This window comes from Pleurodeles waltl, chromosome 3_1 (assembly GCF_031143425.1).
Source record: "Pleurodeles waltl isolate 20211129_DDA chromosome 3_1, aPleWal1.hap1.20221129, whole genome shotgun sequence".
Taxonomy (NCBI): domain Eukaryota; kingdom Metazoa; phylum Chordata; class Amphibia; order Caudata; family Salamandridae; genus Pleurodeles; species Pleurodeles waltl.
In genome coordinates this window covers 169,751,048-169,776,166 of record NC_090440.1, presented here as the reverse complement: position 1 = coordinate 169,776,166, position 25,119 = coordinate 169,751,048, and the positions used below count along the sequence as shown (strand labels likewise).

General features: G+C 42.9%; 1 protein-coding gene across 1 annotated transcript in view; it reads right to left on the bottom strand.

The window, feature by feature from the left end:
- ADAM10 (ADAM metallopeptidase domain 10) overlaps positions 1-25,119 on the bottom strand; it is a 450,369-nt gene that overhangs the window by 15,046 nt on the left and 410,204 nt on the right. The window contains exon 15 of the mRNA XM_069222090.1: positions 3,465-3,591. Within this exon, the coding sequence (XP_069078191.1) occupies positions 3,465-3,591 (127 nt within the window). The remainder of the gene's footprint in view (positions 1-3,464; positions 3,592-25,119) is intronic.

The following is a 25,119-nucleotide window of genomic DNA, read 5'->3' as shown; positions in this document are numbered from 1 at the left end:
TTCACAAAAGGCCTTGTGCCGTCAAGTCTCACGTTTGGGCAACACAGCCCAGCAAGGAGAAGTCCATGATTGCAGTAGCCTGACCCTAGGAAAAAATTAAAGGCCAACCCACTGAAAGGCCAACTCACACACAGTCAAGGAGTCTATCCATGAGTGAGGGTAGGGATGATTTGATTGCAGTATCTGCACATAAGCCCAGAGGCTTCCTTGATGCTTGAGCTGCTGTTTCTACTAGCACCGCCGAAGAGCAGTCATGTGTCATTTGCTGGGTGACACCACAATACAATAAGGAGGAAAAGCCTCCATGTGGGCCAATCCCAGTACTGCTCCTATTATGAAGGGTGATTTCTGCCCTGGAGTGAAGTGAGACTTCTGGGTGTTGACAGTAAAGTCTAAGTTGTGGAGTGGAGTCACTGTGCACTGAAGGTGTTCCTTGACTTATGCCAGGGATTTCACATTGGAAATACATGGATTTCTGAGCATCTCAGTGAGGCCCACACAAATACAAGCACTTTGGCGGGGATCCTGAATTGGCCTTAAACATCTGCCCTTCTTGGGGACCAACAAGAAAATTGATTAAAGTATCTTACAAAACTCATTCAAGGGTATCATTGTGATGAGCCCTCTTCCATCTCAAAAAATGGTGCATATGCTGCATATACTGGAGAGGACATGTTGTTGGAGGAATGGGAAGGGTGTTGCCCAAGTAGATTAAATGGATGACACAGCAATCCATTGTGATAGTCTCACCAACTGATAGAAAATAGTAGAGGGTTACCACCTTTAGCAGGAGTTACGTGACACAAGCACAGTGGTGGCAGCATATCTGTTTTGTGTCTAATACTGAACAGCACCATGGAGACCCATGGGTTCCATTTTGTAAGACCAAGGCATGGAAAGGCTAGAAGAGGCGAGGACTAAAACTCCCAGATAGGAGATGTGGATTTCTGGCATTCCCGAGGGATGGGGTGGGAACGCAGAGCCTGGAGGAAGGGGAGCAGATATCTTCTGTAAATATTGAAGGTCTCTCTGATTCCATAAGAGTTACTGGTCAGTGGCGTCTAGGCTGATTGTCATGAAAATGGTGGGCACTAAAGAGCTAGCAATCATGAAAGAGGGAAAGGCGTAGGCCTTTGAAACCTTTAGCCATATTTCAGTGGAGGCTGACAGCTAGTTGTGATTCCTCGCTTACCCCCCTCGGCCTGTGTTGTGGGTTGATCAAACCTGGAGCCACTTCTACAATGGCAGACTGTCCGTTTGACAAAGGACAGGGGAGAGGAGGAGGCACGTCAAAGTGATCAACATCCACAACAGGAATATCAAAGGACCAAAACACTAAATCACATCAGTGTCTAGATTTGGACTATAAAGGTGGGAGCGTGAATCCCACATGTTATTTAATAGCACTGTTCTACAGCCAGGTTCAAGTGGAGAGAAGACTACCATGACTAGGGACCAAGGTCTACTACTCCCTGGTCCTGCTGGGTGAGGGGCCAACATCCAGAAAGGCGAGACCATTTGCCCTGAGCTTGGAGCACTGGCCTTCTGCCTGCCAAGACCAGCGGATCCTGTAAGAAGGAAGACAGCGCCTCGAGGGAGCAAGTCCTAGCAGTGATCCTGCTGAATGGATCCTGGAGAGCAAAGCTTGAGATGCCTTGTCTGGTTGGGAGCATTGCAAGATCACAGACCATCTGCCAGCCTGCTCTTGCGGAAGCTAGGGCTGATGCCCTTAAGACAGCTAAGACTGGCAACCCCTGCATCAAGGAGGGATCAACATGATCCTAGGGCTGTCGCCCTTGTGAGATCGGAGACCCCGTCTGGCAGGATGGGACCACTGTGAAGCTAGTGCTGTAGCCATCATTAGACCTGTGATCAGCAATCCGCTTGTGCCAGGAGGTTCCTACGTGAAGCTAGGGCCGCCACCCATGGCCACATTAAAGTCGGCACCTCCCCTGTGCTAGGATGGGGGTCCGCCATGAATATAAGGCAGTCTCCCATGTGCAAGTTGAAGTCAGTGACTCCAGTGTGATCTTTGAGGGCGAGGATAAGGCCAAGGCTGCTGTGAAGAACACTTATCGATTGTGCAGAAGCCAAAAGAGGATGTTGTCACTGCTATTATTAACTCTTAAGGCCAAACCAACCCCACTGAAGGGAAAGAGGGACTCAAGGATTCTGCCCAGGACGAAGCAAGGGATGCTGTCTGTACTTTGAGTCTTGCTCCCGTGTAAACTTAACCTTACTTCCCCCTCAAACAGCCATGTTCTGCTCGACCTGCACTACCGAGTCAAGCACTGAAAGAGATAGTACTTAGGTAGTTACTCAGGCGCCATAGATGGACCGCAGGAGAAAAAAAGCCACAACACTCACAGTTAGGCCCAGTAACCTATTCTTGCGCTGTGGCCCTCTGAAAGGGGTTCAGATAGGTACAAATATTCTCAATTTAATTATAGGCTATGCAGATACACGCCATGGAGTATGCAATACATAACGAAAACACAGTTAAACTTTAAGGAAATGGAACATTTTATTAGGCATTTTTTTCTAATATATTTTAGTACTCTGGTTCACTTTTCCTTTTCCAGTGTTTACATTCATGACATGAAATTCATGAATAAAAAGAGGGGAATAGCCCAATTTCTTGCTAGGTTCTTTATAATACTAAAATGATACACAAGTCTTTTAACAAAGACATTTTATTAAAAACGTACCTGGTCTTATTCATTTCCAAGCACTTGTAATAAATTAGTAAGACTGTACCCAGATTCCACCTTCTTGTCATGCAGTTTGCAGCTGAAATTCAGCCTGCTGGGACAATTTTGAATTGTAGGTTGCACTACATTAATGTAATCACCAAATCTGTTGTGAGCTGTGTTAAAAATCCAATTGGCAAATCTATGGCCAATTGCTCTCCGTTGGTTGACCCCCCCCACTGCATTAAAAATTGGAAAGCTCTCATGCCCCCCACGTAAGAAACAGTGAACATCTGAACAAGGAGGAGGAGGTAGAAATATACTGAGCACACGTCTGGGGGCATCTTCTCATGTATCCAGCAAGAGAAGGCAAGGGCGGGCGACTACATTTACTTTGGTGAGGAATGGAATACAGTGGAATGTGAGGAGATTAATGGTCACATAGTGAGATGGCAAGTATAAGGGTATTAATGTTTAATTGGGTAGGTCCTGTATAGTTATGCTGTAGGCAATGCATTATTAACATCTACCAAGATATTTATTTTATACTAAAAACAGCCTTGTCTGTGTTCTGGAGTGTCTGAACAAAAATATGTGAAAGATAAAAAGCCAGGTCCACTAAGTTTTCCATTCCCACATTCATTACCTCAACAATTCATCATGGTAGCCTGTAACAAGAGCAACTGAATGTAAGCATACATGTTGATGCTGCATCATGCCAAAATTGCAGCGTCAATAAGGAGTTGTGGTGCCTTGTCATTCTGTGGTACTTACCTGGGAGAGGTTTAGGAGGTGGCAGCTTTGGGTTGCTGCTCGGAGTATGAACACTGCAGATCTTAATAAACCCAGCCATCAGCATAATCAGGGCAATCCCCATCAGCAGCACTGCCCACCAGTGAGCCTGAAATTAAATTGTGAACACAACTTTAAAAAATATATATATTTTTTTTAACAAAGCATTACAACATGCATTTTAGTGCCTTGGTATGCTAACTTAGTCTACTAGAAAAATACGTTTTGTAAAGGCGTTACATAGAAAATTGGACCGTCAACATTCCATTGAAGAGCCTTTATTAGACATGTGCAGACTTATAGGCTGACATACTTCGTAACTCTCAGTGACTAAAAAGAGGTAGGATCTTTCACATTTTAAAACTATCAGTTAGTAAAACGAGGTCAACACAACAACGTCACATAACTTTAGTCACATTTCGGACATCACCTTATGTTCTGCTGCTTTGTAGAGCGCAATATCAGCTGGGAAGGTAATCTGGAGCTGAACAGGGTACTGGATTCAGATCAGGGAAAAATACATCCGGAGTACAAGGTACCTGTGTGAACCTGATCCCTCCCATCTCTGCAAAATATATGATTCTTGCCCTGGAGGATGCTCCAGATGTAGAGCTAAAGAGGCTGATTTTCTCAACTTAGTGACGGGGTGGCCGGGAAAACTCTAGTAGCCGAGAATCTCCCACAACCTCCCTTCCAGCTGTTTCCCGACATTTGCCTACGAGGCTTATACAATGGTCTGAAAGAGATCTAGCAAGACAATATGTTCCCAACCACTGTGTTTGTTCTGGCTATACACTGGATTGCTGACTGGAAAAGGTGTGCCGCCTGATGGTCACTGTATGGGTCTGTGCGAGGGTTGGGATCCCAGAAGACTGCAGTAAAATAGGTCTACACATCTATGCATGTTAGTGGACTGAGTGTTTTTGTTCTGTTTTTATCATTTGTTTAGTCTTTATTTTACTAATGCAATATATACTTTTTTTTTTCTATAATCATGACAAGAAGATCAAAAAAAGTGTAGGAAAGTACTCTCTTTCTTGGCATGGTTACCGCCATTTTCTGCCTGTTGTCACTGTGTTTGACTGTGTGCTAACCAGGACCCCAGTAATTATGCTCTCTCCCTTCGAACTAGGTAACTTGTACCATTTTCACCCCACATTTGGCATACTGGTGCCCCCATGTAAGTCCCTAGTATATTGTACTCAGGTACCCAGGGCATCGGTGTACCAGGGGATCCCCATGGGCTACAGCAAGTATTATGCCACCCATCGGGAGCCCATGCAAAGTGTTCTGCAGGCCTGCCATTGCAGCTTGCGTGAAAGGGTGCATGAACCCTTTTTCACGACAGGTCACTGCAAGTCACCCCTATGGCAGGTCCTCCTAGTGGAGAGGGCAGGGTGCAAGTACCTGTGTGTGAGGGCACCCCTGCACTATCAGAGGTGACCTCACGAACTCCAGTACCATTCTCCATGGACTTCGTGAGTTTTGGGATGCCATTTAATGCGTGTACTGGACATAGGTTTCTACCTATGTCCAATTACATAATGGTAACTCTGAACGCAGGCATGTTTGGTATCAAACATGTCGGAACTATACCCCAATAGTGTTGTCAGTATTAGAAGTATGATTTCATGCACTCTGGGGGCTCCTTAGAGGACCTCAAGCATTGCTCCTAATAGCCTTCTGGAGTTTTCCGGGCAACTCAAGCTGCTGTCAACCCTCAGACAGGTTTCTGCCCTCCTGCAGCTTAAACAGCTCAAGCCCAGGAAGGCAGAACAAAGGATTTCCTTTAGAAGAGGGGGGTGACATTCTCTCCCTTTGGAAATAGGCGTGACATGGGTTGAGAGGGGTAGCCTCCCCAAGCCACTGGTATGCTTTGAAGGGCAATTTGGTGCCCTCCGTGCATAAACCAGTCTACACTGCTTCAGATACACCCAGTCCAGCTCTCGAGCGAAGCTGGACAATGGAAAGGGGAGTGACCACTCCCCTGCCCATCACCACCCCAGAGGTGGTGCCCAGAGCTTCACAAGAGGGTCCCTAGGGTTCTGCCATCTTAAATCCAAGGTTGACAGGGACCTCTGGGAGCATATGAGTCGCCAGGTCAGGCAGGTGATGTCAGAGGCCCCTCCTGATAGGTTTTCACCTGGCTAGGCGACCGATTCCCCTTTCAGGGCTATTTAGGGTCTCTCTCTCTTGGGTGGGTCCTCAGATTCAGCTTGCAAGATTCCAGCAGGACTCCTCTGCAACCTTGCTTTGACTTCTAGCCACTGGAACTGCAAAAGGACCCTCCAGGAACCAACAATCTGCATTCATGACGAAGTCTAAGCTTGCAACATTGTTTACACGGCTCCTTCCAGCTTCTGCAACATTTCCCCGTCTGTGCATCCTCTGAGGACGGCAAGTATTCAGTCTGCACAAGAAGGAAGAAGGACTCTCCCTTGGAGTGAAGGAGCCACTCCCCTGCATCCACAGGCACCAACTGCAATGACCACCAGCTGTGTGGATCTCCTCTCACCCTGAGCTGCGTGGATCCTGCATCATGGTGGTAGTCCAGAATAGTCCTCTTGGTCCTTTCTGCCAGCTGTCCAACTTTGGTAGAGGTAATCCCTTTCCTTCTCAAGCAGGACAGTACCCCCTGTGCACCGCATCTCTTGCAGCTGCCAAGGCTCGTTTGCATCTCCTCCAAGGGATCTTCAGGCTCCGTGTAATCCCAGCTCCCAGCACTCCTTCCTGCAACGCACAGCTCTATGCATGCTTCTCCTGCAGCATGGGACCATTCTCCAGTAGTGCTACTTGGGCTCCTCTGTGACTCCAGGTTCCTTGTCCAGTGGGTCTCTTGTGGGGGCTGCCTCTTCTTCTGTGGACTCTCTGCCTTGCTGAGAGTCCTCCTTGGACTTCTTCCATGGGTTGAGCCCTCCTGGACCTTGCTGGTCCCCGGCAGCTCCACTTTTGCTTCACCGCGACTTCTGCCTTTGCCAAGGCTTGTTGGTGACTTTTTCAAGCCACTGACCAAATGCAATCTCCCAACTGGCATGGGACATCGACTGCACCCTCCAGGAACTCTTCACTTGCTCCAGGGCTGCATTCCTGACCATCTTCGTCTCACCGTCGACCAACTCCTGCATTCACTATGGGGTGAGTAGAAGCTCCTGCTCCCCCTGGACTCTTCTGTGACTTCTCGACTTGGTCCCCTTCTTTCACAGGTTTTCCTCTTCAGGAATCCACCACTGGTTTCTTGCAGTCATGTCTGGGTGTTACATTTTCTTCCTTTTGAGTGGTTTAGGGAAAGTCTAGTAATTTCCTCCTTTCCTCCTGGTCGCTGGGGGGGGCACTGTGGTACTTTCCCTTTGAGGTTTCCTAGTACACCCAGCTCCCCTCTACACATTCCACTTACCTAGGTCTGGATTCCTGTGCTAGCATCCCATTTTTTTTTTAGTATATGGTTTGGGCTCCCCCTAGGGTCTCTTCATTTGCAATGTTTTCTATCACTTTGTATGCCTATTGATTATATGTAGTGCACATATTTAGTGGGTTTACTTACCTCCTATTGGAGGGGTGCCGATCTAGTGTAGACCCTTTATTTTCGTAACACTGAGTGTTTTCTTTCATATGTGTAAGTGTTGTGTGACTACAGTGGTATTGCATGTCTCCTAAATAAGCACTGGCTGCTCAGCCACAGCTACTTCTAGAGATCCTGGCTTCTAGACACTGCCTACACTACACTAATAGGGGATACCTGGACCTGGTGTAAGTACCTTAGGTACCCACCACACACCAGGCCAGCTTCCTAGAAAGAGTGAGAAGGTCAGCATTAACAACGCATCTTTCCCAAAAACAAAGACATTTCAAATCTAGAAATAACATGACCTTGAGAAGTAAATGACTTTGCTCATCAAATGGCCATACCTCAAAAAAGTCCATTGTTGCATATGCCTTTGGAGGTAATGCTCCAAGAAATTCGGAATACTCCTCCTGGCCATGCTATAATTGCTTAGGTACTCCAAATATTCTAAACAAACTGGAAGAAGTGTCTCAAAACTGGCTTATCTCCCTCAAACGCATCGGATGAAGACTTTCGGTTTAATTTTCACTGCAAATATGTCACTTGGCTTTTGGATTAGTCCCCGTTACCTCTCAGCTAATGTTGATTATACATATGCACATAAAATTATTTGCAGTTTCTATTGTATTTGCACTCGTACTGTTACAACCGCCAATGCACAATCCGGTCTACTGCTGTAGATACACTTGCAAACGAGGGTACAAACTTTGTTGTCAATGCCAGCCTGGACTATTTAGCTGTCTTCTAAATATTGAATCAATGCAGAGTGCCTGACACTATTTCTAGCATAAGTGTCTAGATGCACAAAACCAAATATTGTAAAGAATAAAAAATAAACGCAGTGCAGTGTTGTGAGTCAGTAACGATTGCAGTAGCTGCTGTGAGGCATGCATTTCACATATTGTGCTGATTTCAGGGATTTATTGAGAATGGTCTTCCTTCTTAGGGAGCTGGCCATCGTCTCAAAACAAGTTCAATTTGCAGTTAATTCACAAGTAGTAGGATGACTCAAACACATCTGCAAGGTGACTTGTTGCTAATATAGCAAAAGTTAAGTGGTAATGGGAGTTCTGAAGCGGGCCATGGGGGTCGAGCTCTACAAAAGTAGTCCCAGGTACAAGTTTAACAACTTCAGTGGCAGCTTTGTTTTGTTAAAAAAAAAAAAAAAAAAATCTCCACAGTCTAGGGAGTCAGCTGCTACCTCTACTGTTGTTGCCACTACTATGTATGAGACTGCAGGCAACTTGGTGGTAGACAACACACAATTTTCTTCTGGGGAAACAGACTTGGGGACCCCATTTGCTGCTGCCCCATTGCTTGAGGAGGATACTTTGGCATCATGCCATGAGAGTCATGGTTAGCTGGCTGTGAAACAGGCGATTAAGGGCCCCGTACAATCTCGACCTCCGGGCCCTATAAGTAAGCCGGACACTGAGCTCGGGGCAACCAAAGAAACTGGGGCCATTCTCAACTGCCTACAGACATTTGTAATAAATAAAACAGACTGATTTGGGCAAGCATTTTATTTCGCTCTCTGGCCATTCAGAGCTGACCGATGATTCAAACATAGAACAACCCCAGGAGCTCTTTGTACCTAATTCAATGGGCAGTGATCTTACTAAGATAAGCAGCCAGGAGGATGAGCAGGAGCCCTTATCTTCCATGAAAGAGTTGGAGGGTACGGGGACAGTAAAAAAGAAGACAATACAAAATTAGAAGCTATTTCCGGTAGGTAATGGGCTTCTCTGTGATTTCTCTGTGCCCGCTCGTTTACAGGGCTATGATTCTTGCATGGGCAATGCATGCAATACACCAGAAACAGCATCACTGGAAGTGATCTATCAGAGAATAATGGCACACCGGAAGGAGACAGTCATAGAACTCAGGCTGCTTGGGTCAAACTGCAACATGCTGTCCCGACAGGTTCCAAAATCTCCAAAAGGGTGACTGAAGCCGAGATCAGAATCACATGCCTAGAAATGGCCACTGGGTCTGAGAAGATGGCTGTGGAAACCATTGAATCACAAATAGATACCCACTGGAAACTTGAAGATCTGAAGAACAGACATAGACAGAACAATCTAAGACTTCGGGGCATCCCTGAGGGTCTTGACGGCAGGGATGCCTGCAACTTTATTGTGGAGCTTTTCAGAGGAGCTTTTCCAGAGCTCTACAGTTGGAGCTGGTATACGGAAATTCAGAGGGCTCATAGGTTACCCTTTCAGCAAAGCTCCCGCAGTTTGCAACAAGGTGTTAAACCTAGAGCAATTCTTATCCATATTGGCAACTTTTTGCTACACTAAGCCCTCACTGACCTGGCTCGACCACATCAGAAGCGATCTTTTGAAGAGAGGGGTTCATTCTTTGTTCACTCAGATGTCTGCCATGTTATACTGGAGAGGTGCTGGAGACTGCGTCAGTTGATACAACTATTTAAAGATAAGGGAGCCCAAGCTTATTTAATGTTTCCAGCTAATCTTATAGGGCCCAGATGACAGCCTTTGGCGGTCACTGCAAAATGGACAGGTACGATGTATCACCCCTATTCTGCGAGTCAGTTGCAATTACCGATTCGCAAAATAGGGATTTGCGACTTGCAATTAGGAATGGGCATCCCTTCCTAATTGCAAGTTGCACAGGTATGTATGATTGTTTTTTGACAGCAACTGCGGTCACAACACAATCGCAGTTATCACCAATTGAAAATGGAAAAATATTGCAAATAATGCGAAAATATTTTTTCCGAGCGGGCAGTGGTTCCAGTGTTATTTATTTTTTTAAATGCCATTCTTTTGTTTGAAATGCATCCCCTTTTTCTTTCAGGAAAACAAGGCTGCATTAAAAAAAAAAAAAACACACACACTTTATTTGAAAGCAGACAGACATGGTGGTCTGCTGTCCCCAGGAGGTCACCACCCCTCTGATTGCAGCCATTCCCAATGGGGTTGCAAATCGTGACCTATCTCATGAATATTACTCGGAGTCATAAATCTGGCCCAAAGTGATTTGGCATGATAAGTCTCACTTTCTCGACTATGAGATCAGGACAAAGGAGTTTTTACAGGGGATGGATTTAGGGCAACCGGCTGGGGTGTGATCTTACCTGGGGCTCTCTCTTGAAACGGGAAAGTGCATGCTGGATAGCTTGGCTGTTTTGGTCGATTTGCGCCCTCAAAGCCAGCTGTTTTTACTGAGTGAACCTTTTATGTATTTTTTGTGTGCTGGTCTTTCTCCTTTTTTAGGGTCGAGTGCAAAGCGCTATGTCCTTGGTGTAATCTCTGTGGGCTTTTAACCACGCCAATGTCACACCCATCAGTTTGGTTGGTTCGTGGGCTTGCCTTTTAAAATTTGCTTGATTTAATTAGTAAAAGGCATGCATACGTCATGCCTTTTCCAGTGTTTAGCCTGCCTCGAGCGTACCAGTCAACTACTGAAAACATACGAGGCTCCATGTTTTCGCTATGGTTTCTGGACTACTTTTTCTCTTTGATTTGTAGGCAGCGCGATCTTGCTGGGCAGTAGTCTAGCATTTTGTATGACATCGACCCTGTTACATAGCTATTTGAACTATTGCCGGTTACATGGATAATTGCACTTTTGCCGATACGTTTCACTGCGAGCGAACTTCTGTTTCCTTTTTTGTGTCTGCTTTGTGCTCATGGCGGCAGTCGGCTCGCTGATATGAAACTGTTTTACTTTTCATTTTCAGTTTATGTGGCAAGAAAAGTCCAGTTAGGAGTTTACAACACTAATAGCTTTAACTCGAGCAAACGTGAGACCCATTGCACTGCAAATGCTTGTTTCTTTAAGTGTGTTTGGATTTGCAGTGTGGTACGATGTGAGCTGGAGGGGAGTGGATTCACAAGGACCTGGAGGGTCCAACCACTTTCAAGAGTTTAGAGGGGGAAGCTGGTGGGTGTGGGAGGATGGACTTCTAAGGAGGGGTGTCAGGAGGGGGGTTGGGGTTGGGTGGCAAGGGTGAAAAATATTTTTTCTTCTTGGGAAGTACAGAAGACATGATATTCAACAAGTTAATATAAATGCAGTATGTTCGTTCACATCTCTTTTACTTTGCTGGAAAAATAACAATAGTTGTGGTAGCACTGTTATGGCTCCTACAGTGGTGGTACAGTCTTTCTAAATGGCTGTACTATATAGATTCCCATTTTTGCTGATTTCTTTATGATTCTACTGGTGGAGCTCTTTAGGTGTATCAGGCCATTATTGATTTTCCTATTAGGATGAATATGGGGGCCATAAATTACTAATTTGTTCTTTGAATATATGCAGGCTACATAAGGGTAAAACAAGAAAGTCTGCTTTGGTATTGAAGCATATGAAGCCAGATTTGCTATGTATACAAGAAACCCATATTCCATGTGACAAGCATTGGTGCTTTAATGATCTAGGCTTTTCTTTGCTGGCATGCATGTGGCAAGCTGTTACATCAAGGGGTGTGGCAGTGCTAGCAAAAAAAGTCAATCCACTCTTTGAAACATGCAGAGGTGGACAAATGTGGTCGATGGGCCAACCTTGAAAGTGTTGCGGGCAATCTAAGATTTACGCTGTGCTCAATAACAAACATTGGTGAGTGATACTTTTGATTTCTTAAATCTGGAGTTGGCTTTATGGCCCGCACCCTTAATTATCTCCTGGGATCTCAATATTCATATTGATGTTTATGACAGCTCTATGCCGGTAGAAAGCCTGGGGTGTATAGGGCCCTACAATGATTGGTAAAAGATCATGGCTTAACAGACATTTGGGCTAAATATAAGATTCAAGATCCAGGATTTACATTTAATTCATTTCCACATAATAAGTTGGTGCGGCTAGAATATTTTTTTGTGTCCACTACTATAGTTCGTCAAACAATGATTGGGATGCTCCCTAAAGTTGTCTTGGATTACTGCCCACTTGTCTTGGAAATCTCATTAATAGGTATGAGTAGGCCTCAGAGAACCTGGACTTTTGAAAGAAAACTGTTAGCTGACATAGCATATCAAGATCACATGTGTAGGTGGATTGAGCAGTTTTGGGAATTTAATAGAGGGACTGCGTCCGCAAGCATGGTTGGGATGCCCTGAAGGTGGGGATGCGGGTGAGACATTTAGCTATAGCCTGCATCACCAAAAGTTAAAACAAGAAGAAATTCAAAATCTATACCGCTAGCTGCTTTTAGCTGAGGGGGAACTCACCAGAAGGGCACTTACAATAAAGGACTGGATGTCCAGGAAGTACAACAGAAGATAGCTCTATTGAAATCTAAAATTAACAATCATCTTGGGATGGAAGTGGCAGGTAAATTTCAGCTATTCAAAGCAGACTGCTATGAGCATGGGGACAGCACAGGAAGACTATTAGCCAAATGCATGAGATAGAAAACGACAATGCAGTATTTCTGCTATAACAGATTGTCAATGGCAGCTATACGAGTCTCGATCGGATATATTTAAGGGTCTTAAAAAACTTTTATGAAGCACTTTATATTGAAGAATTAGCCAACTCAAGTAATGGGTACGATTATCTCCTTAATGAGTTGAATACAGCTATCCTAAGCCAAGAAGACTAAGCAATCATGGATGCCGATGTTACTCTGGAGGAGCTATCAGAGGCTATTAAATACTTAGTGAGAGGGAAGACTTCTGGTCCTGATAACATCCCACTCGAGTTCTATGCCATATTTTTTGGCAAGCTTAGGCAGCGTATGTTGCTAACTTTCCTCCAAGCACAATCTGAGACTATTACCCCCTCTTGGGAATACACTAAAATAATTGGTTTTAAAAAAGAATGATAAGCTGGCATCACTTCCAGGGTCTTATAGACCGATTTAGTTAATTACCAGCGATAGGAAAACTTACACCAACATTTTGGCAAATAGATTAAGTCGGTTTATTGTGATCTTAGTTTATCTACACCAACATGGCTTAATTCCTGGTCGTAGTATGGTGGGTGATATTAGGAGCCATCACATTATTGGACGTGGCTACAGCTCACAAGTTTCAGCCAAGTCTAGCCTTTTTAGATGCTGAAACGGCATTCAATTGGGTGTCATTTTTTTTTTTTTTAATGGACAGTATTGGACTGGAAAGGTTTTGGGAAATGTTTCATACAAGCTAATAAAGCATTGTAAAAGTCATCAAGAGCTACTGACTGTATTATGTGGCAGGACTGATAAGATAGTCATTTCAAGAAGGACCCAGCAGGGGTGCCCTTAGCCATCACTATTATTTGCCCTTTTTTAACTATGCTTGAGAAAAGCTCATATTATTAAACCTGTTACTGTCCACCAGGTGGAATATCATGTTTCAGCCTATGAGGATGATATCACAGTGATTACATTTGATCCTGGAACTGAGCTTCACACAATAGAAAAGCTTGCTTTGCAGTCTGGCTGACTTTCAGGATACAAGTTAAACGAGGGCAAGAAACAGGTTTGACGCACTGAGCGGGTGAGCTTCAATGACAGCTGTGCTGTGGATGAAGTAGTGTATATAGGGCTAAAACTTACAACGGGGCTAGATAAGCTGGTTGAAATAAATTTAGAACCGATATTGGAAGAGACCAAGCGAAGATTGGAGAGAATGGACCAACCTGCACTTGTCATTATTTGGGAGGTGCTATGTTCTGCAAGATGTCTATTCTTCCTAAAGTGCTTTATATTTTCAGGACCATTCCACTGGAAATCAGTAAGTTCTGGCTTTCCAGCTTACAAAACAATTGTTTTAGGTTTTCAGGACTGGCAGCCAAGTACATGGTTCTCACGACATACTGTGGTGGGTGGGAAGTTCTGAACTTTACATTTTATTATTTGGCATGTATGTTACAACACATAGATGTCTTAACTAAAGGTGGCCTAGATATGGATTTCATTGCAAAAGGGTCAACAAATTTATCAGATGTGCCCTCGGCCTTTAGAGTAATATTATTACAAAAGAACTAGGTTTAAGATTGTTAGATCAGCATAGAAGGTATGGGTAGAAATAAAGCGGAAATTAAGTATCCCTAAAATTAACTCATATACACCCATGGCAGCCCCGGTGGTGCTTCCGCTGAGAATTTCACAATGCAACCATGTCTAGGTGGGCAAAGAAGAGTCTCATGATTGTGGGTGACCTATATACTAATGGACAACTTCGGGCATTTAGTGATTTACAGGAGGATTATGGGCTGTTGAGGGTTTTGTTTTTTCAAAGTTTCTTCAGTTACAAGACTTTTTGTGCAGCAATATAAAAGATACAAAGGCATTATTAAAAATTCCTTTAGTTGAAGCAGCAATTCGAGGAGATAGGATTGGGCAAATATACGACTTGCTAATACAGGTTTCCCCACACGATTTAGAGTTAAAGAATAAACAAGCATTTGCAATGCAAATGGTCTCGCATTTGCTCGAGTAAGAGCTATTATCGTTGTAAATTCGTAGCTGGAATTTTCTTGAAAATGAAAACAGTTGACATAAGCAAGCCAATTTCAAGGTGCCACGGCTACCTTGAGTGTGAGGACGAAGGAGAGACACAAAAGGAAAAAGAAGTTTGCTTGCAGTCAAAAGTAATGGCAAACGTGCAATTATCCATGTAACCGGATCAATGGGCAAGGTGGTAACACAACTGCCCAAAGAAGGGACAAACAAAAAGCATTTACCATCGATAAAGGATTTTTGAAAGGCAAGCCATTGAACGAGTGATAGTGATGGGCGTGCGGTGGGCGTGGTTAAAAGCCCACAGATAGATTACAACACGTCAGAGCACTTTCGCATTCAACCTAAAAATGGGAGCGCAGATTAGGGGTTGAAGGCAACTGGGTTCAGGAGTCTCTCGAACTGAGTAACGGATTGTTTGTTGACGGACAATCTCAAGAGCCAACATTTCAAAACAATATTCAACTTATTTCATACCCCGGCTAAGATGGCTAAGTGGGGCAAAGGATTTGGCGGCAAATGTAGTCACTGCGGCTCTACCAATGCTGAAATTATACACATGTTTTTTTCATGCCCAAAACTAACCACATTTGTACAGGAAGTTGAAAGATTCTTGGGGTTAGTGCTATAGACTGATGTTTGTATCACTATCTCATTGTTGATCCTTGGGGTACACAAGGGCATGGAGAATGATGAATTGTATGGACAAAAGTCATGTTTTTTATTGACTGCCTTAGCTGTTGACCGAATTAGCATAACATCATAATGGTTAAGTGTAGATACCCAATGTTTTCCATGTGGAGATCAAGATTTTTAGCAACTTATCATATGGAAACTGCTTTGTACAAGCTTAAAGGATAAAAGAAACAGCGTGGTGGGGGGGGGGGGGGGGGGGGTAGAATTTGGGTGTTGCCAGTTTCCTGGATGGAAGCAGCCAAAGTGTAGCATATCTGCACTCTTTTGCAAATGAACCTTGCACTTTATGAGTTTATGGGCTGGGGAATTGGGTTATTGCCATATTTTCTAGGACGGAATTCTCTCTTTGTATTTTTGATATCTATTGAACGACACTTTGATTTATATACACTGGCTTTGATTAATTCCTGGTTTGAAAAATAAGTATAACACTATACGTGTACCCTTGAAAGGTAACAATTCTATGTTGTTTTTAAGCTGGGTCACTTTTTATGCTGTCTTAGATGGGTACCTTGTATTGTGATTATTTATTGGCTGGTTATTTATTTGCTGCTATTTGAGGCTGGTTATATGCACCACAGTTCTACTCTATCATTTTATTAATCATAATAATTGTAGGTTTTCTCTAGGGTGGATTATCCATTGCAGTCATGGATTTTATTCTACATCGATGAATTTTATTCTACATTGAGGTTATGAACTGTTTGGTAATTTGGCTGCTGCTATACGAGACTGGTCATCTGTACTGCTTTTATAGTTTTGCAATGTATTTTGCACTTATCTGTCTGCTCAATTTTATGTCATATTTTTTCTTGTATAATTATTATTATTATTATTATTAAAGGTACGGTGTTGTGGAGATTTCACGGTGGAGGGGAATGCATGAGGGGGGTTCCATTCTTGGCAGAGGATCCCCCCCCTCCTTTTCTGAATCTGACTAGGTATAGTTTGCTCTAAAACATACACACAGGTGGAAAATGTCACTTACCCAGTGTACATCTATTAGTGGCACGTAGTGCTGCTGATTCACATGCTATGCATAGTCCCGCCATCTAGTGTTGGGCGTGACTGTTACAAGTTGTTTTTCTTCAAAGAAGTCTTTTTTTTCGAGTCACAGGATCGAATGACTCCTCCCTTCAATGATAGTGCGAAAGGGCATCAACTCCTTTGTTAGATTGTTTTCCCACAGAAGGGTGTATGAAGGAGTGAAAGTGAAAGAATATAAATGTACAAGAAAACGTAGTAAGTAGATAGGATGTCCATGTAAATGTAAAAAAACAAATATATATCCATCCACACACATATATGTACAAATAAATACTGCAACCGCTACAGGCTTCCCGGGAGGAGGGAAGGTTTGCATGTGAATCTGCAGCACTACATGCCACGAACAGATGTACACTGGGTAAGTGACATTTTCCGTTTGGTGGCATGTGTAGCTGCAGATACACATGCTATGCATAGACTAAAAAGCAGTCCTTCTCCCAAAACAGCGGCGGCTAGCCTGTAGGAGTTGAAGTAGTTTGAAATAAAGTTAAGTACAGCTTGACCAACATTGGCCTTTTTTGAAAATACATCCACACAGTAATGTTTAGTAAATGTATGTGGAGTGGACCATGTGGCAGCTTTACATATGTCTGCCATTGGTATGTTACCTAAAAAAAAGCCATGGAAGCACCTTTTTTCCTACTGGAACGTGCCTTAGGTGTTATTAAAAGTGGTCTTTTTGCTTTAATGTAACATGTTTGGATGCATTTAACAATCCATCTAGCTAATCCTTGTTTAGAGATAGGATTTCCTTTATGTGGTTGCTGAAAAGCAACGAAAAGCTGTTTAGTTTTCCTAAACTCTTTTGTTTGATCAACATAGTACATTAGAGCTCTTTTAGGGTCAAGAGTATGAAGAGCTCTTTCAGCAGTTGAGTCTGGCTGTGGGAAGAAAACTAGCAATTCCACTGTTTGGTTAACGTGAAAAGGAGAAACTACTTTTGGCAAAAATGTTGGATTAGTCCTAAGTACTACTTTATGTTTGTGTTCTTGGGAAAAAAGGTTCCTCCAGAGTGAATGCTTGTATTTCATTAACTCTTCTTAATGAAGTAATTGCTACTAATAAAGCAACTTTCCAAGTCAGAGACTGAATATCACATGAATGTATGGGCTCAAATGGTGGTCCCATTGGTCTTGTGAGTAAAATTTTTAGATTCCAAGCAGGAACTGGTGGGGTTCTTGGTGGAATAATATGTTTTAGTCCTTCCATAAAGGCTTTAATAAAAGGAACTCTAAAGAGAGGGATGTTGTATATTTTGTAAGAATGATGATATGGCAGTGAGATGAATTGTAATAGAGGAGAACGCTAAATCTGCTTTTTGTAAATGAAGCAGGTAGCATACAATATCTTGTATTGATGCTTTAAGTGGGTCTATATTTTTAGGTTGACAGTGGTAAACAAAACGTTTCCACTTATTAGCATAGCACTGCCTAGTTGTAGGCTTCCGTGCTTGTTTCAGAACTTCCATACATTCTAATGGAAGTTGTAAGTATCCAAATTCTATGACTGCAGGAGCCAAATCGCTAAGTTGAGAACACTGGGACTGGGATGCCTCATTTGGCCTTTGTTTTGTGTTAACAAATCCGGTCTGTTTGGAAGTTTGCAATGAGGTACTACTGACAGATCTAGGAGTGTTGTACACCAATGTTGCTATGCCAACGGGGGGGCTATGCATATCATGGTGAGAGAGGTGTGACACAGTATGTTGACCAGAAATTGAATTAGTGGGAGAGGGGGGAAAAGCGTAAGCAAATATCCCTGACCAGTTGATCCACAGAGCATTGCCCCTGGACAGAGGGTGTGGGTGCCTGGATGCGAAGTTGTCATTTTGCGTTTTCGCTTGTTGCAAATAGGTCTATTTCTGGTGTTGCCCACATTTGAAAGTACTGTTGAAGTACCGGAGAGTGAATCTCCCATCCTGTTGCTGTGTCCTGCTTAGCAGGTCCGCTAGCTGATTGTATATCCCTGGGATGTATTCTGCTAGCAAGTAAATGTGATTGTGAATTGCCCATTTCCAGATTGTTTGGGCTAGAAAGGACAGTTGAGATGAATGTGTTCCTCCTTGTTTCTTCAGATAATACATTGTTGTCATTTTGTCTGGTTTTATCAAGACAGTTTTGTGCTTGAGAAGGGGTTGAAAAGCTTTTACGGCAAGGAACACAGCTAACAATTCTAAATGGTTTATGTGATAAGTTAACTGTACTGAATTCCATTCCCCTTGTATGGTAAGGTTGTTGAGGTGAGCTCCCCAGCCTATCATTGATGCATCTGTTATTGTGGTCTGAGGCACAGGGTCCTGAAATACCCACCCCTTTATTAAATTGTTGTGATTCCACAATTGAAGAGATTTGTTTGTTTTGCGGTCTAACAACACTAGATCCTGTAATCGACCCTGTGCTTGAGACCATTGCTGTGAGAGGCACTGTTGTAGTGTTCTCATGTTTAATCTTGCATGCGGTACTATTGCTATGCAGGATGCCATCATTCCCAATAGTTTCATGATAAACCTTACAGTGTAATGTTGATTTGGCTGCATCTGTGATATGAGATTTTGAAAAGCTTGCATCCTTTGTGTATTTGGTTAGGCTAAGGCTTTCTTGGTATTGGGAATAGCACCTAGGTAAGGTTAAACCTGTGCAGGTTGAAGATGAGATTTTTGGTAATTGATTGTGAACCCTAATGTGTGTAGGGTTTCTATTGTGTATTGAGCGTGTTGCTGACATTGTATAATATTGCTTGATTTTATTAGTCAGCCGTCTAGATAAAGAAAGACATGTATGTGTTGTCTTCCTAAGTAAGCTGCTACTACCACTAGGCATTCTGTGAAAACCCTTGGAGCTGGTATGCCGAATGGAAGAACTTTGAATTCGTAGTGGTTTCCCGCTATTACAAACCTTAGGTATTTTCGATGAGCTGGATGTATGGGGATATGAAAATATGCATCTTTGAGATCCAATGCAGTCATGTAATCTTGTTTTTGAAGTAGTGGAATGACGTCCTGCAGAGTTACCATGTGAAAGAGTTCTGACAGGATATAGAGATTTAGTGGTCTGAGATCTAGAATGGGTCTGAGAGTGGCATCCTTTTTGGGAATGAGGAAGTATAGTGAATGTACCTCTGTTCTGCGTTGAGATTTTGGAATCAATTCTATTGCTTCTTTTAGTAGTAGCGATTGTACCTCTTGTTGTAACAGAACTTTGTGTTCTGGGGATAACATGTGATAACGAGGGGGAATGTTTGGAGGAGTAGAACTGAGTTCTAGGCAGTAACCATTGCAGATAATTGAAAGTACCCATTGGTCTGTGGTGATATTTTGCCATTGGGGGTGGAATTGCTGCAGTCTTGCACACCCCCCCCCCCCAGGAGATGTCTGGGGTTGTGGTATACTAAGGAAGTCACTGTTTTGATGGACTGGTGACACTCTGAGGCTTGAAATTTGCCTCTGAAGTGTTGAGCTCTATAAGAGGCTCGAAAGTCCTTGTTCCTCTGTGTAAAGAGATTTTTCGGCTCCGAAGTGGACAACTTTTTCTGTCCCGAAGATACAGCCTGTTATTTCGGATCCGAAGCTGGATGTCGGGTTGGCTCGGATGTGGAGCTTTTGATAGATTTACTCGACTCTGGCATCGAAACGGGTGCGGCCTTTTTCGGCGCCGAACCTGAAGGTCGGTCGCTGACGATTTTCTTTGAGGTGGAACCATGACTCTCTGGCAGTGGTGTACCCAAGGCCTTAACAGGTCTCTTGGAAGTGGGCATAGGGGCAGTTCTACTAACATGCTAAGCCGCAGTGATTAGTTGGCTGTCTTCGTCCGAGTCTGCTTCAGAGTCGGTGTCCTGGGTCGAAACTGTCCATGCCTGTTCTTCCACGGTGTCGGTGTACTCTGTATGTTTCAACGCCATTTCAAGCCTCCTCGCTCTCCGGTCACGCAGAGTCTTTTTCGACCGGAACAACCAACAAGCTTCACAGTCTTCTTCTCAATGCTCGGGGGAGAGAGACAGAGATTACATACCAAGTATTGATCTGTATATGGGAATTTTGCATGGTATCGAGGACAGAATCGGAATGGAGTCCGATCCATCAGGCTTCGGCGTGGTAGGCCTCAACAGGCCAGAGTTGGGCACGCGCGCCCAAAAGGGCTTTTTGTGGTTCCCGACGGTACTATCAGCTCGATTATAGTTGGAAACGCGATCGAAACAATACCGACGGTGAAATAAAGTTATTATAAAGTTTCTGAATCTAAATTCTCAGAGCGAGAGGAAACACGTCCGAACCCGACAGCGGAAAGAAAACAATCTAACAAAGGAGTCGATGCCCATACGCACTATCACCGAAGGGAGGAGTCATTCAATCCTGTGACTCGAAAAAAAGACTTCTTCGAACAAAAACAACTTGTAACACTCCGAGCCCAACACTCGATGGCAGGACTATGCATTGCATGTGTATCTGCAGCTACACATGCCACTGAACATATGATATGTTATTGTAAGTCACCAAAGAGTTGAGACCATACAGGGAAATGAGGGCAAAGGTCATGGAACTTCCAAGTGAATTGCAATTTGCTTTTAACATTGGCAGAGGGTATTTTACTTCTTAAAAAGCATGGACAAACCACTGCCTCTCTTGTCCAAAGTGTTTAATATATTTTTAGGATTGTTAAAAGCTTTTGAATATTTAATAACTCCTAGATGTAATGCCAAACCACAAGTGGACAAAGTAAGAAACATACCAGGGTCTGGGAGAAATGAATTGCAGAACGCACAAGATTGTGCAGCAAAGGTGTGATTGAACAGACTGAAGCTTCAGAATGTCCATCACCTGCAGTGGTGAGTAATAGAAACAATATGTTATTCTGTGGATTCAAGAGATTTAACTGATCTATGCCCTCTGTCAAACATCGGTGAAATGTGACTAATCTTTGGACCCTTGATCTTTTGTCAGCACCTTATCAGAATGTACTGCATGAGAAATCAAAGTCACGACTGCCTAGTAGTCCTAGTGTCTGAGGTCTTCAAGCACGCTATGCATAATTTGTTAAAACATATATGCACTGCGGTTTATTTTTAAGATGATGATGCTTCACGGTAATTTACTAGTAATTCTGGAGATTTTGTGGCAAAGTCTAATAATATTGACTCATGAATGTCATCCAGGTATGTTTATCAGAAAAAAATAAGAATGGACCTTTGGTGGACTAGAATCAATCTCCGTGCAGAAATAAGTTACTTTTTGGGTAATGTGCTTGGAGTGATAAGTCACAAAGAACTTTTGTATCACAGTACGACAGTTGAACTACCAGCAAGTCCTTGGAAATATATATATTTTTCAAATGCCTTTTGGAGCGTCATGGGCTTCTCCCAAATATACCATTGTCACTGTGGATCACTTTTCATAATGGTCTGAAGTGAAGTTTGTTACACAAGTGTAATGGTCGAAATGAGCAAGTTTATGAAGCATTTATCCTTGACAGAATGGTTTCCTCAAGAAAAACTGACAGACAATGGTGTTCATTGGGCTTCCAACAAGACTGAATTATCACAGGATTAAACCTATGCAAACCTCTGTGTATTCCTCTCACAGTAATGGCCAATTGTAAGGTTGAACAGGTTGTTAAAAGACGGTTCAGAATTGGCTTTGTGTGACGGGGTGATTGGAGAAGAACAGTAGAGAAAATGATGAACTTCATACAACACTTGTGAATGGTGAAAGCGGTGAACATTCATCATTTGACAAAACGAGTGGCAGAAAGAGGGTGTCCAGGATTGTTGAAGGAAGAAAAAATTATTGGATTAGAACAAGATTAGGGAGGAAGCCTCAAAAACGTTTGCGATTCCCCAATATGCTAAAGGGTGTCAGAGTTGTTAGATGGCAATATCTAGAATAAGAGTAAAAAGTTTATGGAGCAAATTGTATGACTGGAAGTTGGAAATCACAAATGGAGAGGATCAAATAAATCTGTGGGTAAAAATTGAAGATGTCAGAGAAGATGTTGAACATGGGTCTCCAACATCTGATTTAGTGAGAGCTACTTCAGATCACTGAAAAACCGTTTTGAGCTACTGTCTAATATGGAATTTAATAAATGTACACAGAGGATGAATAACTTAAAACACTGCCCCAAGAGTACCCTAGTCCTGCTACAGGGAGTATACAGTATTAACAGTACAGATGCTGTATCGCAAGAGGTTTATATCAGAGGTCTCTCCATGGATCAGTTTTGTTCCTTTGCTTTTGAGACAGTACAAGGTAGAAAGAGAGAAAGAATGTGAGAAAAAAAGAGGGTACCAGAGAGAGAGAGAGGAAGAGAGAAAGACAAAGGGAAGTATGTTAGACGGAGAAGAAAGAAATATGAGAGCAGAGAAAAAGAAAAGAAGGGAGAAACAATGAAAGAATAATTAAAAATAAACAAAGAAGAACGAAAAGCTGAGAGAAAAAAGAACTCAAGAAATTGAGAGGAAGAAAAAAATGGTGATGTTATGAATGAAATAAGAGGAGGCAAGAAAGATTGACAAATGAAGTAGAAAATGAAGGAAGAGCATGACAAAGAAAAACTAGAGGAGGATGGAAAGAAGGGAAAGGATTAATGAGGAAGAAAGGGAAAGAAAGTAGAAGAAAAAGGAAAATGAGAAAGAAGCTGAAAGGAGGAGTGGAGAAAAGAGCCATAGTGGATGAAAAAGGAGAAATAAATGCAGGTAAAAACTAAATACAACAGGATAGAGAAAGAATAGCAGAGGAGAAAAGCCAGAGAAAGATGATAAAACTGAATTAAAGGAAGGAAAGGACAAGAGAAGAGAATAAACAAAGTAAAGAAAGGAAGACAAGAAATAAAAAGAGAAATCAAGAAAGAGGGGAGGAAGGCAAAGAAAAAGGGAAAAGGGAAAGAAAGGGAAGGAAAAATAAAAAAATGAAAAGACAAAGGAAATTATCAAGTGAAAGAAGGTGAAAGAAAGGTGGAGAATAAAGTTAGGGCAAAAGACAGCAGAGAAAAATATGAGAAATAAAAATTATGAAAGAAGGAAGCTAACAGTAGGGTAAAATTGAGGAAAAGAAGAAAAGTAGAGGTAAAAATGAAAAAATAGAAAAAGGTAGAGAAAATAGAGTAAAATCAAGACAAGCAAAAGGAAGAAAGAAGCTGAAAAAAATGTACAACAAAGGAGGAGGGAAAAATGTTGTGTAAAAAATAGGAAGAAGGGAGATTAAGAGGAAAGACAAGAAAGGGGGATAAAAGAAAACAAGAAAGGAGAAAAACACATAAAACAAGGAAAAAGGAATGAGAGGCAAGAAAGAAAGGAAAAAAAGAAGAGAAAATGTTTCAAAGGAGGATAGTCTTAATCATCCGGCACTGTCAGTTTTCCAACCCTCACAGGAAGGGGCACTGTATTGTAAATAGCTGCCTTGTCAGATGGGAAGCTGTATAATGTCGAGCCTGCTGATAGACATTTATCATGTGCGAGCTACTAAGTAGCGCTCTGCGAACTACAGGTAGGTCGTGATTGACCTGTCGGAGACCCCTGATTTGGACAGTTGGTCCTGCAGAACCAAAACTGAAAAAAGCAGGGCCCTCCGATCGGCCATGGTAGCTTTTTCTCCCATTGGCAGCTTCAGATCTGCAGGACCAGGACCAGTCCTGAGCAATCTGATTGGCTGGCCGAAGCACAGAACAAAATGTTGTGGTAGGTACGACCTGGCTAAGGGTCTCAGTCCCAGTGTCCTGAAAATGTTTTGGAAAAGTGGTATAAGGGGGAGGGTAGGGACACCCAGGGGGTTACCCAGAAGTACTTGCCCCAAACTCCCCAGGACTTTTTTTTCCCTTTGTATCACAAAGATAATGCAGACATCCGGCGGGAGTGCTGCTCCAGCTTCACACACATGGTACCTTGCAAGCTTCCGTAAGGAAGGCTGTATTGCACCACAGCACCATCTGGGTGACACTCGGGCAGCAGGTACTGCAAAACTTGGGGAAAAATAAAAAAGAATTTAAAAAAAATCACAGAAAAGTGGGTTAGGAGTCTACAGGGGGATGGTATCCAGAGGGTGTTGGACACAGCACCTAACCCATCCCATTGGTGCAAAGTTTGTGAACCTAAAGATATGCCATGTAGAAGGGGAGGAGTTGGCTATAGGTCTGTGCCACCATGATTGCATGAGGTCATCAATGATGTCATTTAACAGGTCACAAGTAATGTAGCACCAGCAGCAGGTTGTATCTGCTATTACTTCAGGTTCTTCCAGAATCTGAAGGTTTGGCAAGTATGTTTAGAAAATAGACTGATCAGGTGTGGCGATGTTGCTGTAAATGACAAATCTCTCCAAGACCAGCAAGTTTTCATTAACTCCCCTAGAGACTCGAGGAAGAGCAATAAGAAAAAAGACAATTTAGACATTCAGACAAAAGGCAAACAAGTAAGATGGTGCTGGAATGCGACCATAAAGCCTGGGGAAAAATAACCATTAGTTTAGAAATAGACGAGCAAATACTTCACCAAGCCAAGCAACTCCACAATCTGGCCCTTCAATTAGGATGTGAACTAAAGTGAGCTTAAAAAGAAGAAACACATGTTTTACTACATGCTGCAGCTCATGAATTAAACAAGTAGTATGTCACACGAACATCACTGGGAAATCTGCAAAGAAATGGCTGCACCAAGCAGGCACGATTCTCTGCCCGGAGGACATAAAAGTTTCAATGCTTTCTAGACAAAGCTGTAGGTGCTGACTAAGGGGAAAGAAACAGATACTTTATAAATGCATGATGAAGCTGCATTCGTCATGAGTGCGAATCCAGGTCTTGCGCGGGAAAAAGACCAATACTTAAGAAATCAACAGTGTCTGGAAGCAGGCACTGAAAAGGCCAGGCGAGAGAAGGAAGGTTAAGAGCAGCAAAGGGCAGAGTTTGAATCCAGTGGAGCAGTGAATTGTC